Source organism: Falco cherrug, chromosome 3 (assembly GCF_023634085.1).
Source record: "Falco cherrug isolate bFalChe1 chromosome 3, bFalChe1.pri, whole genome shotgun sequence".
Taxonomy (NCBI): domain Eukaryota; kingdom Metazoa; phylum Chordata; class Aves; order Falconiformes; family Falconidae; genus Falco; species Falco cherrug.
Window position 1 is genome coordinate 63,390,923 of NC_073699.1, and position 15,651 is coordinate 63,406,573.

At 38.7% G+C, this 15,651-nt stretch overlaps 1 protein-coding gene across 4 annotated transcripts in view; it reads left to right on the plus strand.

The window, feature by feature from the left end:
* Nucleotides 1-209: 209 nt before the first annotated feature.
* The window catches only part of CEP192 (centrosomal protein 192), a 70,944-nt gene continuing 55,502 nt past the window's right edge, over nucleotides 210-15,651 (plus strand). For 2 of the 4 annotated variants that reach the window (XM_055704751.1, XM_055704753.1), the window contains exons 1-11: nucleotides 210-313; nucleotides 961-1,201; nucleotides 2,036-2,158; nucleotides 3,755-3,915; nucleotides 5,455-5,501; nucleotides 7,009-7,141; nucleotides 9,689-9,843; nucleotides 12,216-12,356; nucleotides 12,619-12,952; nucleotides 13,328-13,468; nucleotides 15,529-15,593. In XM_055704751.1, the coding sequence (XP_055560726.1) occupies nucleotides 1,032-1,201; nucleotides 2,036-2,158; nucleotides 3,755-3,915; nucleotides 5,455-5,501; nucleotides 7,009-7,141; nucleotides 9,689-9,843; nucleotides 12,216-12,356; nucleotides 12,619-12,952; nucleotides 13,328-13,468; nucleotides 15,529-15,593 (1,470 nt within the window). In that variant the 5' untranslated portion in view covers nucleotides 210-313; nucleotides 961-1,031. Of the gene's footprint in view, nucleotides 314-960; nucleotides 1,202-2,035; nucleotides 2,159-3,754; nucleotides 3,916-5,454; nucleotides 5,502-7,008; nucleotides 7,142-9,688; nucleotides 9,844-12,215; nucleotides 12,357-12,618; nucleotides 12,953-13,327; nucleotides 13,469-15,528; nucleotides 15,594-15,651 lie in introns of those variants that run through there. The other 2 variants (XM_055704752.1, XM_027798495.2) reach the window with 2 other exon arrangements.

Below are 15,651 nucleotides of genomic sequence, written 5' to 3' on the forward strand. Positions count from 1 at the left end.
GGGCGGGAGTGGGCGGGCGAAGCTGGCGCGGGCTCGGGAAAGTTTGGGAGGCGAGCGGCGGCGCTGCGCACGCGCTGCTGGCCAGCGGTTGGTCTGGGCGGCGGCAGCCGGGGGTGTGTGTGTGTGGGGGGGGCCTGTGTCTGTCTCGCTCCGGGTGAGCGGGTGGGGCCCGCCCGCCCTGTAGGGGGCGCTGCGCGGCGGAGCGGAGAGGGGCGGGGCGGGACGGGGCAGCGGGCGCCGGAGGGCGCGTAGCGGCGGGAGCGGCGGTTTGAAGTTTTGGCGGTTGGGCCGCGGTTCCTCCCGCTCCTCTCAGGCGAGTCGCGGCGCTGGGGGGGCGGTGGCGCCAGCTGGCACTTCGGGCTTCCCGCGGCAGCTGCGGGTAGGGCCGGGCCCATGCGCTTCTCTGGGGGAAAGGGGGTCGGTGCTTCGAGCCGCTCCCCGTCCCGGCCTGCGCGGCCGAGGGTGCCGGCGGCCGCCCCCCCCGGCGCAGCCATCGCGGCGTTCCCGAGCCGTGGCGTGGCGGTGTCTGCGCGGGGTGCTGAGGGGGGAGGGCCCGGGCCCAGGCCTTCCGACCCGGGATCGGCAGCGCTGGGCGGCCGCATGCCAGGTAGCGGCCCCTGATGGTCGCGTCACGGGGTTTGCGCTCCCCAGGTGCTCGCCGCTGGGGAAACGGAGGGGGGCCGTCCTGGTCCGACTAGCTTTACAGGCTAAATATAGGCTGGCACGTCGTGCAGCGTCGATACTGAACGTGTAGGGCTGTTGCTCTTTTTAGAATGTCCAAGAAGGCTGTAAAACTGTGGCCCCCAAAAGACTTTTGGGGGAAAGGATTGGAAGTAATTTTTAAGCACGTTTGTGGACAAAGTGGGGCGATTGCCAAAGAATATTGGCTGTGATGTAGAAATCATGCATTTTTGACAGCATTATTGTGACTTGTGTAACTGTATAGTTGTTTTGTTCCAGCTTTCAGATGTTGCTGGGCCAGGGCTGACGGCGTTGCCAAGCAGAGTGCTATTTTGAGCAGCTTGTGCTGGATGATGGAAGGCTTCAGAAATATTGCTGATGAGACGTTTCCAAGCTTCTTGGGCCAGTCATTGAACAGCAGTGCAAGTGTCATTTTGGAAAATGTTACTATTTCCTCAAACCCTGGCTTACCTGTTGCAGCTTCAACTGTTGCCAGGAATAAAACGGGCTGTGACAACAGGTGAGACTATCAGTTAATACCTCTTGGTATAAAAAACCAGTTGGCCAGGTTGAAACATTCCACTTTGGAGAGGAAAAATTCTTTTCACAGATTATTTGGTAGATGATTAAAACTATTTGGTAATTAGTAGCATACTAATCAGCAAACATAGAATTGATTGTATTAGTGGTGAAAAATCTGCATTTAATTCATAACTCATAAATTACTTACATTAAAATTACCCTTTAAAAGAGTAATTTAGTTTTTAGACTGATAACAGTCAAGTTTAACTCGACTCTTCAGCTTAGTATACTCAGGTTTGAAGCTGTATAGAGAGTAATACATTTTTTACATGTGTATTCTCTTAGCTCTATTAACTGCTTCTTTAACTTGCCTGGATCTGGCTCATTTTAAAAAGGGTAGTGTAAGAAATAGTGTTATGGATACAAATTAACATTTAACACAATTTATAATGATTTGTTCAGCAAGGAGTAGAGTAAAGAGTAACAGTTGGAAGCATTTGCTTACTTAACTACTGTCCTGTGACTTGACAAGGAGTAAGATCAGACTTTAAACTCTTTCCAGAATGGTGTGTTCCAAGTGGGACAGCACTAGCCGCTAAAAAGGATAATGTGGTATTTCACTAAAGAACTACGGAAGACTGGAGAGGATCGTTCTGGGTACATATGTGTACCTTTAAATACAGTTTGGCTTGAAATTGCTAAGATATTCAAATCAGTGAACTTATAGGAGATGCGTGGCCATCAATATGATCCCCCCCCCCCAGTTCTTTGGAAAACAGGAGTGGTGCGTATTAGAATGATTCTGTTGTGTGTTCCTTCTCGCGCTTTACAGGCTTTCTGATACCTGTGCATCCTATTTAGAAGGGAAACATTCACCTCTGTCAGGATCTTCTTGTGGTAATCAGTCAGATCTTGAACCAATGGGGAGATTTGCCCTCAGCTTCCATGAAGACATGTAAGTGAAACAGTTAAAATCGAATTCTGTCCTAAAATGCACATACCAGTATATAGTATGTAGATCTATACGTACTATAAGCTAATTATGGAATACTTCATAATCAAATTGCCCACCTCAGCAGCAGCTTCTACTGTTGGCCTTTTGATGGCAGTAACTGGAGAGCTCAGCTGTGCATTAGTTTGTTAGCTTACAGTGTTGGGCAGCCTGGGCAGCTTTTCCTGCTAAAACGCTGCATGCTTTCAGAAGAGGGGTAGTGTTACAGGGCTACCTGTAAACATCCTGTGCAATGCTACAGCCTGTATAGCTATACGTAAACAGTGTTTGGCTGTTTAATTGACTCATTGGGCCTCATGTACATGACAGGAATGAATCTTAAGTGATTTTTTTTTTTTTTAACTACGATGTTTTGTTTTCTGTCACACTAAGAATTTTCTAAGCGTGATTAATTGACTTACTTGAATCTGGCTTGTATTTACATAGTGTACATTGCATAATCTAGAATTAAGCTAATGTTTCTAGTTCATGTCATGTGTGTAAATAATAGTTTGCTCTGATTTAAATCTGTTCCAACTAAATAACATGCAGTGTGCATACAGAAAGGAGCATCAATTTCTATTAAATTTAGCTTCCTTATAGCATCAGTGATTGCTAGTTCTTAAGAAATAACAGGTGTTAGAGAAATACTTTAGAGGGCGTTACTCTTAGGGTAGAAATACTTTAGAGGGCATAGTGTTGGAAGTTGTTGCATAGGTTATTCTAATCAAGGTCAAATTTGTTCCTATTGTTGTGATAGAAACCGCAACATGTTTCTTTTTGATAAAATTGCATGATAGCCAGTATGTCCCTATAAAAACAATATAGGATTTAAGTGAGGGAGTCAGTGTCTTGATTGTACTGCAGTAAAAATACTACAAAACATAGAATAATTGCATTTTAGACCTTTTAAAATGTTAGTTTCATTTATATATCTAAAATACTACAGCAAAAGTGTGGTTCATTTCTCTCAATGTGGAAATTTTAACGTCTTACGTGATTATCTTATCTGCCTGTGTGGAAGTCCGGTGAAACCAGAGGTGAAAAATAACTTTTAAACAGAATTATAAAACCTGTTATTTAACAGAACTATATGGAATTTCAGCAAGTTGTGTTCTTTGTGATTTAGTCCCTAATTTAATGTTGCAAAAGGCATGCGGGTGTTATGGACTAAGGAACATCTTGTCTAGGGTTTGACTTGCTCTCAAATGGATCATGGAACTCGCCTGGAATAGACCCTTTTCCCCTTATACTTCCCCCCCTATACTTTTTCTCCTTTTTGCAGAAATGGGAGAAAGAAACAGAAAGAGAGACATATGTTGCATTATGTTTCACACTTCAGTGAAACTGAAGCCTTTGTAGTCTTGATGTTTACTCATTTATTGTAAAATGACAAGTAATAGGCCTGTACAATCTATATTAATGGGAACAGCTGAGTTCCTAGAGACAAAGGCATTAAAATCAGGTAATTTATCAAATTTTCATATGGAGAGATGTTGTATACTAATGTTGATCTATATATTTCACAGTGATTTTTCATTGAAATAATTGTGTTTCTAGGGAACTCGCTACACAAGTTAAAGAGCAAACATCTCAGCCAACATCTGTTAGTTTGAAAGAACCCCATTCAGTATATGGAGAGCAAGATCAGAATGTCATTGAGCATTCAAGTCACAGTCAAGATACCTTACTTGAGGTGTTGCCACTTCAACGATTGGAAGGTATTAAAATCTGAGGAAAATTGTATACTTACTCTCAGTGTAGTTAGCTTTTCATGCTGTAGATGTCTTCTCTTGACTCTTCACTGTTTTATGGCATAACATAAATGAATTTTGAAAAAGAACCTCTTAATTTTGAACAAACTGAAAACAGAAAGCTTGTGGTTGACATTGTTCTAAGGTTTCTTCCCAAAGTACGAAGCTAGACAGGAAGCTGGTGAAAACAATGTTTGCTATAAAATACCATAACTAGAATCTGGATTAATTTCAGGAACTTCACTTTTAGAAAAGTATGTGTAAGCTGTTTTCTACCCCTGATCTTTCAGTAGGCTTAAGTCTTTGACACTGTTTTAACTTATATCTCTTTTCTTCCCTTGTTCCAGCCTGAAATAGATGATCTTTAACAACAGCTATAGAAACTGGAAACATACTTTTCTAGTGAGATAATGCATGAAAAAGTAGTTTGGTATACTTTCTGTGAAAACTATGCTTTTTTTTTAAAGTATGACTATATAGTCCGGGAAGCAGAATAATATTCTGTAACTTACTTTAAGAGCTTGGCTAGTAATGTTAAATTTGCTAGGGTTTTTTGCTGATGCTAGTCCTGTGATTAAATTCTGCTCATTCCTTAAAATTCATTAAACATGAAGTCATTACCAAGTATATTTAATCTCTTCTAAGCTTTATCTGAACATTTGCGTAGGTTTTTGTGAGTTGACTATTAATTTAATGGAGAACATGTTTGATTAGAAAGTACTATAGTTTGTAATACAAATGTGCCCTTATAAAACATGCTTCTAGTGGTGAAGTGTTGGCTTCAGTCGCTTATTGTAGTCCTGGGGAAGTGGCAGTAACTATGGCAACAAAAGTCATGATGCTTTTGAAAACTGGGACTGCCCAGTGTTTGGACTTGATAGCACCTAGTCATATTTAACTAGTTGGTTTTAACTTGTTGTTTAATCAAGATTTAGGATTCTAGTCTGGAAATTGCCTTTTATTTCCATCTATTACTTAGGAATTAGGAACTTCTTTTGATAAAATTTGTATGTGCATGTCTAAAATGTTCTCTTGACTTGTGGGACTTGCAGTTGGATTATAGGTGGATATAACACAAAGACAGGTAGAAGCTGTTTGCAAGTGATCCAAAAAAAGAATTGGCTTAGTAGATGAAGTGCAACAGTGGAACAGAACACTTGTTTCCCACTTCTGCTAGTCTAACCTGGGACTTCTTACTTGTTTGCACTGCCTTATAGAAATCCTTAAGGCAGTATTTGTCTTTCATAGTTTTTACAGTTTTAGCCCTGGTGAAGCCCTGCCTTTTTAATTGTTCCCAGATACTTTAGATCATTGCTATAAAAACACGTGAACTTTGGCTTTGTGATAATGTGTATGTTTCAGGGTTATTTTTGTGGTGTATTTCAGACTTTCAGGAGGCCCGGTCTTCTATCTTGTAGAATAGTCAGCACTTAGTAGTGTAACATGAGAACATACTAACGTTATTGATTTGATATGAACTGATTATGCTACATTGTTTTGTTTCAGATTTGTCAACTGGAATGTGTTTGCTTCCAGACAGTAAGAATAACAAGGTGAAAGCTTTTCTAAATATGGTGAAATTAAAGGTTTTCTAATATTAATCTCATAATAGACTTACTCTGTGAGAGGAGGAGGGAGGCAATTGAACTGTGTTTATTGTCTTATGTATCCCTTAAGTTTGTAACGATGCTAGCATGCTCAGCCTGTGGTGCCTCACTTTTGCTTCCTTCTTGCAGATCATTTAACATAATTAGTATTATGGGAGCATGTCTCCATTTAATCTTTCTCAACTGTGAAAATTGTTTACTCCTAGTTGTAATTCTTTATCAGTGTAAGGAATTCACATTTTATCCCAGTTGTAGTTTAGCTTACTGAAAAGCCAGGTGAAACTTGGTGAAAAGTGAGGAGCTTTTTGGAATGCTTTTAGAAATTGAAGTAGACAATACCAACCTGATTTGACTTGTCCCTGTACTTGTTAATTACTTTGAGGAATATTAGTTTAGATGACTTCTTCAGTGTACTCAGCATTAAAAACTGCACCATTTGGAAGAACACAATCTTCCTGCTGCCTCTATTTTTTTTTTCTCTTGTGTGTGTCTGTCCCAGAGCTAGCAAATAGCTGCAGGTATTGACAGGTAGGGCTGTGCTTCAGCTGTTTTTACCTACTGTGTTAGAGAAGCTGACAGTTACAGATACAGAGATACAAGGCAGACAGGAATGGGAGATCTCCTGCCCTTTATAGAAAATGTGCCTCAGGCTGCAACCAGATGCTGTCCAAAATGTACACCTTAATGTGTCAGCTGGTGTTTACTAAAGTGATTTCATTTTCTTTCATTTGATTTTTTTAGGGGCCACAGGTGTCAGTGAGTTGCAGCTGAATGCTCACAGGCTGTCATCTGAAAACCATAATTCAAGTTCTTTTAAAATTCTTTGCTTTCTGAACTTTAACAGTTTTGCTGTCAAACGTGATCTGTTAAAAGAATGTGAGAGTAAATCCAAAACAAATGTTACATAGTGCTGTTTTTAAAAATCATTCAGGTATATAAAAGATACAACATTAACAGTTAGATTCAGCTGAAATACTACTTTATAAATAAATTAGTACACTCATTTGAAGACAACATGAACAAAAGTTTGATCTGGCTGTACAGCTTCTGAAGAAGCACTGTTTTAGCAGCGTAGGAAACTGTTGAGAGTTATTTTTGTACTTATAAGTTGTGATTGCAGCTTAATGAATGGGGAGCAGTGTTTTATTCAAGTGTAAATTCTTTAATGCTATGGTTTGGTACTTTATTTTTGAGGTCTTGTAAGTTTGGTGTCTTTCAGATGCTTTTTTTCCTCTTTCCCCTTTATGATCCCTGTATTTCTTGCATGTGTCCACTCTGGAAGCTAGCAGGCAAAGTCCATTGGAACTAAAATGTCTGCTGGAATAAGTAAGAAGAAAAAAAAGGGGGGGGGAGTTTTGGAATATTATTAACCTAATGAATTGTTTATTATTAACTGAATTTATGCAATAGCTAGTTACTTCTAGAAACATTTCTGTATGGCTGCTTTTCACAGGTTGGTCCATCTGAACCTTCTGAAAAGCTGGTAGAAGGCAAAATTTCAAGTGATCATCTTGGCAATAACCTTTCAAGTTTTTTGGAAAATGAGAAACTCTTGTCTCTTGCAAGCTCAGCAGAAGATTCTACCGGTAAGTGTGTTTATAACTCTGGGTGATTGAGTCTAGAATTCTGACTCAATGTTATTGCGTACTTGAGAAGAAAGGTATTGACAGGTCTGTAGTTGTTCAAAAACTACTATTAGGAATATAAAAGAAAACTATGTTCCTTTGGGAAACTGGCTGTTATAACATTTTAGTAGGAGTAGTTGGCTATGGAATTTGTCAGAGAAGATCTGAATTAGAAGTTCAATCTCAGAAGTTAAAGAACAGTCTTCAGTTACTGTGAATCAAAAACGCAGGTAGAAATGTGATCATTCATTTAATGAAATGGTAACCCTAGCTGCAATTTCAGTTTAGATCAATAGAGATAAGCTTCTATGATGAACACGTATGTGCAATTAGAATTAACTTTTACTTGAGTTTTGGTTCAACTCTCTTTAGATGCCACACATGCAGGGTGATACCCAAGTTGGAAGTCTAGCTTACTCACAGGGATAAAAGTGAGACCTTGAGTTCTGTGCAACTAAACAAAACTTTTGAAATTTCTGTGCCCTTGCAGTGGCTGCTGCTGAAGGACAAACATGCTCTTCTTTATTGATGCAGTTGACTTTGCACATAATGTGAAGGTTGACAGGGTATGTAGTCAGATGCAGCAAGCATGAGGGACACAGTGTGATAAATAGGTTTACTGCTCTCTTGAGATCAAGCAGTCCTGCATTCAAGTAGGGTTACTCAGTTCATCCCATGACATCTACAGATGTCATGCCTGCCTTTGAAGTCATCTTGTTCATTCGTGTTGTCACTTCACTTCTTCACTTCACAACTTCACTTGTGCATTAAGCATATAAAAATGAAGTTAATAGTTTGCTGAATAAAAATACTGGCGTTTTTTTTTCACCTGAGGGGACAGAATTACTTTTAACTGCCCTCCTAAGGAGCTGGTAGTCGTTAGCTGGAAGTATTTGCCTATTCAAGGTTCCAGTACTGGTGGAGCTAACTGATCTTTTTATCTTTCCTGGTCAGTGTGCAATGTACTAATTTTTGTAACGCAATTCTGTATTCAGGGTAAATTTTGCAGCTGATTATTTCTAAAAATAAGGAAGAAGTCTCTACTATCTAAAGTAAAATACATGAATCTACTTTCTTGTTACTTGGAAGGTAGCAGGTTATTATTTCATGAAGAAGAAATCAAGACATAGGTAATATGATTAAAACAACTGTTTGTGGTGTTAATTTCAGTTTGAATTGTAGGTATTTGTCTACCATTCAGGTAACCAAATAATCCTCCTATAATTTTTGAAGCATTCTATAGACATTTGTTCTGAGGATAGGTATTAGTCCTCTTTCAAAGACTGAAGAAACTTAGCCTGCTGCAATCCCTTCACCTTCTCCAGTGTTATATATGGAAACAGCGCCATGATTCAGATTTTTCATTTATTGACTCTCAAATGTAACAGATGCTGATTGCTTTGCTGTAATATCAAAGTGGCTGAGCATCCATACCTTCCAATTCAACTAAATCTCATTTTGTTGAAAGAATGTGCTTCTGTAAATCAGGCTCTGTACAGGGCAGTGGCGAAACGGAATGCAAAAGTAATGATGACTTACCTGTGTGTGTATAGATGTACTTTCTTCCTGTACATTCTTGGCATTGTACAGACCTCTTTGGCAGAAGGAAATACGAAGAATATTCTTCAGAATTATCTTTTTGAGGTGAAGAATTGAAATATACTCCAAAGCCAAAAATTGATGGAGAATTCTTAAACAATCACCAGCAACCTGAAAATGAACATTTTCTTAATTACGTGGGGAAAAAAAATGTAGTTTTGAACTTATAAATGCTGAGTTTATAAAGTTTGAGTAAACTGGGTTTTTTTGTATGGAAAAACGCAAACAAGGTACTGTTTCCTAGAAATGAAAGAGTGAAAAGTAAACATGTCAAACTTCTTGGAATATATTTTACAATGGTTTTAAGAGTGTTTTTAACAATGCCCTAAATACCTGACTGGTGTTTGAGCCTTAAAAATAAACAAACATAAGCCCTGGAAACTCTCCTCTCGCCCAGTCTCCACAAATGAAAAAAACCTGCCCCAAACAAAGAAAATTGTCTCTTGGAACATGTCTCACTTGCCAAATAGGAATAATACTGTTCTTAGTAATAAAACTTAACCTGTTTCGCCGTTGAAAGATAGAACTATGCTTCAGCCATGTTCTGTGAAGTTTGAGAAATGTTACACGTATACATACTCATAAATGAAAAGTGAAATATGATTTGCTAGTTGGAATGTTGTCGATTGTAGATCATGTGAAGGAACATGAATCACTTGATAACCTGGGAGTTAAAATGCTAGTTTATGGTAGTCTTGTTTTACTGTGTATCACTAGTCACAGAGTAAGACAATTATATGTTTCTGTGACCCAGTTATTTAAAGGGAAAACCAGGATAATTATGCTCTGAGTGTGTGTGTGTTGTGATACTCAATGTATTAAAAATTATGGAGTTAGTTTTGATAGTGTCAGGTGATATAAAATGTCCATGAAAGGTGGTGAATAGGATACTTTCTTCTCTTTCAATAGATGATGATATTGATGATGAAGAGTTCTTCGATAACCAACTAGAAGCCTATTTTGAACAGCTGATACAACCAGAAATGACAAGAGGAGACACTGACATACAGAAGCTCTCAGAATGCAGTACAGCGCTGAAGCTTTCTCAAAATGGCTTACTTCAAGTAGGTTTAAAGTTAAGTTCAAAGCTCAGCATGCCCAATGGCCCTTAAACACGATAGCATTATTGGGGATTGTCTGCCATGGTGAGCTAGGTTTTATTTCTGGCAAACCCAAATACTGTCCAACAGGTAGCCTGTAGAGCAAAGGATTCATTTTAAGTTTAAAGATGGCAAATACAGCTCTAAACTAGAAACAAAGTTGTTTGATCTTTTGACTTTTTCTGTTCCCTCAGCAAGGCTTTCCCTGGGAAAGAAAAAATGAAAGAAGCTAGGTAGCTATTTTTGTATTTCTTTTCCTTTTCCTTGTAGTACAGAGCTAGCAGCTGATTCATCTGCTTGTCACAGAAGGTCTTGCTGTTTATGAGATAAGGTGGAATTATGTAAGTGGCTGGCTGTCCCAAGAGTCGGGAAGGTTCGCAGCAAAGCTGAAGGAAGTTACCTATTATGGTGTCTCCTTTAAGCTTCCATTCAGGTTTTCCTGCTCCTCACACTTAGTCCTGTGCGGTCTTCTCCTTTCTTCTGAGAAGTAGCTGTGGTAGAGAACCTTGTGGAGTCAATTCTGTTATTCAATCTTGCAAAGAGGAAAAAAAAAAAAACCCAAATCTGCCACCCCACCCCAAACTTCTAAGACTGGATTTCTGCCCTTTCTCTGGGTTGATGGAGATTTGTCCTCAGAGAAATCCTGTAATTAATATAGCATCAGTAGTACTTCCTGAAGATGGACTTTCTCTGCTGGACTACTTACTACTGTATTTCTTAGTCTGTATTAGAAAAGTAAATTGCTTTGAGAGCTTTGGACTGTTGATGTTTATCTGAACTTATTGTACCTCTGAGGCATTCTTTTGAATGCTTTAAGGTGTGAATGTTTCTTACACACCTTGCTTCCCATCTCAGATTCATAATGGTGGTTTTTAGTGTCAGAGATGGTAAAATATTTGTAGATAAGCATTTGGGATCCTCTCAAGTCTACTAAGGGAAATTATATCAGTAACGAAGCAGAAGCATCTACTGATAACATTGTCTTGTGATGGCATGATACTGATTTTGATTAACAGCTTCTGAACTTAAAGACTTTTTGATGAAAGGTAAGTGTCGATAAAACAGCTAATGCCTATAAAATACTTGCTTTACCCTGTCCCCTCCATCCCCAGCAAGCTGGTCAGCTAAACTGAAACTAAGGTTGTCTTTTGATCTCACTTATAATTTGCTTGTAATAAATATCCAGGAGATGGGCCTATTGTCTGTGTAGGAATTGCTTAATTTTAATCTGATGGTTCTGTGACAAAACTACTTTCAGTAGTTTAACTTGTTCCTATTCTTAATTGGAGTTCCAGTTTTAATTGTAACTGGTTCTAGTTTTGTTTTTTGTTTCTATAACTACTAAGTTAACATGCTGGCGCTTCTTTTCTATGACACAACTAGTTTATAAAATCTTTTTAATCACTGGTTTATTATATTGGATAGCAACGTCCAAGCCTTGAGGCGTATAGCATCACAGAGACTCGGTTTTCCAGGAGAGTAAATAAATCTAGATAATGGGTCTGCGTGAAAGATTAGCATAGAGCGGTAACTAGCTGGCTTGTGGTTTGCCTTTGAGCAGCAGTTAGCTTCACTGCAAACAGATTGCTGGGGATTTAAGTGCCTTTTCATTTTCCTGGCTTTGCAACAATGCATGCAATCCTGGCAGTTGCACGCTTGACCAGAATGGGAAAGTGTGATTGATTTAAACAATTAAATGAACTGTAGCTTCTGAAATTTCAGAAAATTCCCAACTGACATCAGGATTTCCAAGCTGTGGAAAGTTATATGTTAGCCCTATAAAGTAGTCTGCATAGGCTGCTAGTTGCTGATCTATGGCTGTATGTGAAGAAGGGGATGGGTGGAGGTTTGAAGAGTGAGAATAGCACAGTTCTGCTGTCTGACCTCAGGTCTCTTCTATTTGTGTAAGATGTTCCTGCTTCTCTGCTATTGTAGATAGGCAGTAGGTTAGGTACAACAGGTTCTGAGTTAGATTTGGAGTCCTCATCCAGCAGTGGGTCAACCAGAATGGGAAGAGGAGTAGCATGGTGCCCTTGTTAAAGGGAATGAAAGGATGTAGAAGGAGTAAGAAGAGATCGTCCATCTTCTTGCTGTGTATGCCTTTGGAGGCAGATGTGTGGATTGGTGTAGCCAGAAACCATTATCCTTGGTGGTGGTGCTAGCACCTGAAGATGCCTCTGGCAGTGGCACATAAGCAAACAAAGTATGGCAATTTCTTTACTAGTGATTTTTTTAACATTGTAAAAACAACTGTAGCGTTAATTTTTTTTTTTTCTTTGGTGTAGTTGTTCTAGTGTAACTTGAATCTCCCCCCCCCCCCCCTCCCCCCCCCAAAGGAGAACTTCCAGGTTCCTGACACTTACCAGGCTGTGACAGGAGTAGATTCTGGAAATGCTAGTGATGAAGATTCACAAAATCAAGGAATAACTGGATATCCTGTGCAAAGAGAAACGCTGCCCAGAGCAGTACAGCAAGTGGTATGAAATTGTCATTTAAATTTCTGTTTATCATGTAAAGTAAGACTGTAGTAGAAGATGGCAGTTTTTTTGAAAACTTGTTAGAGGTTGAACTAACAACCCAACCGTCCTTTACAAAAAATTAACACCATCACTTTGTTTTTAGATGTGTTTTCCAAATTTTTCGAAATAGTTAACTTGGACTATTTTGTACTAGAACTGTTACCACAAAAGGTTAACAACTGCACTTCTGACACTTCTCAAATGATTATTGTTTGCTAAGAATTCCATGACTACTGGAGATGGGCTACATTCCTGTGCTGCTGCTGAGGTTTGCTCAGATTCGCTGTGTCTTCAGTGCATGGACAGCAATAAAGCTGATGTCTTGGATGTCCTTCCAAAGCAAGAAGTACCGTCCTCCGAGTGTCAGGCTGCTTCTGAGGCAGAAGTACTACATGCAGCAAGAGGACTTCTGGGGCACTACACCACTCCTAAAGTTCTTGGTGCAAATACACCTCAGACAGATGCAACTGAATGTGAAGTTGGTCTTCCCGATACCTACCTGTCGCCATCTGTAGACAGCTGTGAGAACACAAGTTCAGCTACAACAGACAAAGGTAGGTTGCTTTGAATATAACCCATCTATGCAATTATGACAAGACTCAGTTGCATGGAAAAACAAGTAAAATTGTAAGCTATGCATTTTTCTTTAGTTGTGCAAGTTGGTGATAAAAAACAATGTATGATGAATAAATTTTGACTTGCTTTTGTTTTAAAAATACTGACACTGGTTTATATTGCACTTAACTGTTGTTTATTTGATGATGAAACCAGTTTAAGCTTGCAATTGCAGCAACTTGAGCTATGTTTTTTTTAACTTGTTGCTGACTTCTGGCAAGTGAATCTTAATCTATTCTTAATCTAGACTTAAGCGACTTTGCCATATTCCTTTTTACTTTATTCAGCAGTGTAGCATTTGATATATCTTTCAGGTGACTTACCACACAGCATTGTCTATCAAAATGAAGAGGGCAAATGGGTGACTGATCTTGCATATTATACTTCGTTTGATGAAGAACAAGATCTAAATCTGTCTGAAGATGATAAAATAAATGAAGAATTCATTACTGGATGTATGTAATCTTTTTCCTTTAGTTAGCTGTTGTTATTTGTAATAGTGTTAAGTAAACTTCTTTTTTTTTTTCCCCACTTCAGCAAATCAGTATTTGGTGTTGCTAAGCCTCTGGGTTTTACATACTACAAATCATTTGAAAGCTGACGTTGATAGTAGCCTATAATGATACCATCATTAGTTATAGTTGATAATTTCTTTCCATGTTTCCTACTCTTCCCATGAAGAGTCTTTTGTTTCAAAAAGCATTCTAACGTGTCACTGGTACCTATTGCATGAGCAAAAGTAACTCCTGTAGCTGTCACTTCCACAGTTTTTCTTTTGGACTAATCAATTCCTTGGCAGCAAAATGTCATCTGTTCTAGTAGACAGATTCAAGCAATGTGTGCTGCAGCATTTCTCCTAGTCTCTAAAGTTGACATATGGGTGGGCTAATGTATTTTAAAGATGTCCGTGGTCCACTCAAGGTGGTTCTTTCAAAAAGAATGCTGTATATGTTGCTGCCTAGAGTTGTTTATTTTGAATGAGTAATCAAACAGGGTTGGTGGGTTGAAATAGTTTTTCAACACTAGGGGTTTTCTGCTGGAACAAGCAAATACAATTCAGTTTGGTAGAAACTTCCTTATCTACTATGTCAGTAAAGCAGATCTTCTCCATTATTTTTCGAATGCCAGCATATTTCAGACACTTCCTGCATCTCAGACTCAGGTTGTCGAGTGATTAGAAGAGCATATTAGAAGATACAGATACTTGACTGTTGTAAAATTTTCCATGGCTTTTTAGCTTTTTCCCACCTGATGGGTTTTTAAAGCGATTTTGCTTTCAAGCAGATTGGCTTACCTCTTCACACAGTAGAAGACGTGCTTACAGATTTAGTATAGTTAGCATTTTTCTGGCTGCTACGTTGCCTGTCTGTCTGCATTGCTCAAGCATGGTGCTTGACAGCTGAGAAATTTTATTTGTAGGGACAGAAAGGAAATGTTACATCTGATGCTTCTGAGTCTCATTTATGACATGTCTATCTCTGTCAGCAAACTGTGTGCACAGTGTATTCTTTTATAGAATAATGCAGGATTGCTCACTTGACAGAGTTTGTTGCTTCAGTAAGTCTTCAGAGAGCCGTATGGCTTATGGAGAGGATTAAGTAAAAACTGATACTTCAAGTGCAACTGTATATAATGTGTCATTGATAGTGCTAGGTTGCCTTTAGCAAGTGTTGCTGGATTGCTCAATGAAGATGTATTCTAACTTTGTTTCTTTCCTCAGAGTATGTATTGTGACTTCCCATAGGTAATTTTATGGACAACAACTGTTTTCACTGTATGAGTTTGTGTCTATTCTTAACTTATTCCTCCATTTGCCCTTTGTCCTAAATGATGAGGGATTCTGTATACACAAAGCTATATATTTTATAAGTTTTGATGGGGTTAATAATACATTAACATTGAAATAAGGTGGTAGAGCAGTATTTCTTGATCAGTAGTTTCTCACATCATTTTGGTGAAGAGATTTTAAGTGTTCATTGTTCTGTAAATGGTAACTGCGGAAATAATACAAGCATTTGAATTTAAAAGTATTGATTTATTTGGCCTGTTAATTTGCACAGGTATTTAATGAACTGGTACAAACCAATTTGTTGCTTTTGCTCCAGTTCACAGGTACCACTTTCAGGAAATTTTCCAAACCAGATGTAATGAAAGTTTTGTTTGGAAGTAGCCATATGATGCTCAATTCTAGCTAGGTATGGGTAGCATAACCTATGAAAAATCATAGTTTGGTTTGGGGTTAAGGCTGTAAGCGACTTCATTCATCACTTGGTTAGCTACATGCTGATATTACTTTGGCTCCTGAACGTCCAGGAAGTACTGTTTTTAAAATGAATTTTGTATCAACTTTTTATTTACCATAATGGGCTGGAATAACTCCTAGTGTGTCCCAAACTCTGAGATGTAGAATTAAATATTCCAATATCTGTCCCTCAAAATTTAGTGATAGAAAATAGTAATGACAGCACTTAATAACTTAAACCTTATTTTAATAAACATTCTTTTTGGTTTTAAGGTGAAGCAGCAGCTATGATTGCGCAAGACCAGGAAGAATTTGAGAAAGCTCACAGACTCGTGCAGGTAACTAATTATCTCAATGTAAACAGAATAGTTTAATTTATTTGCAAGTTACAACTTC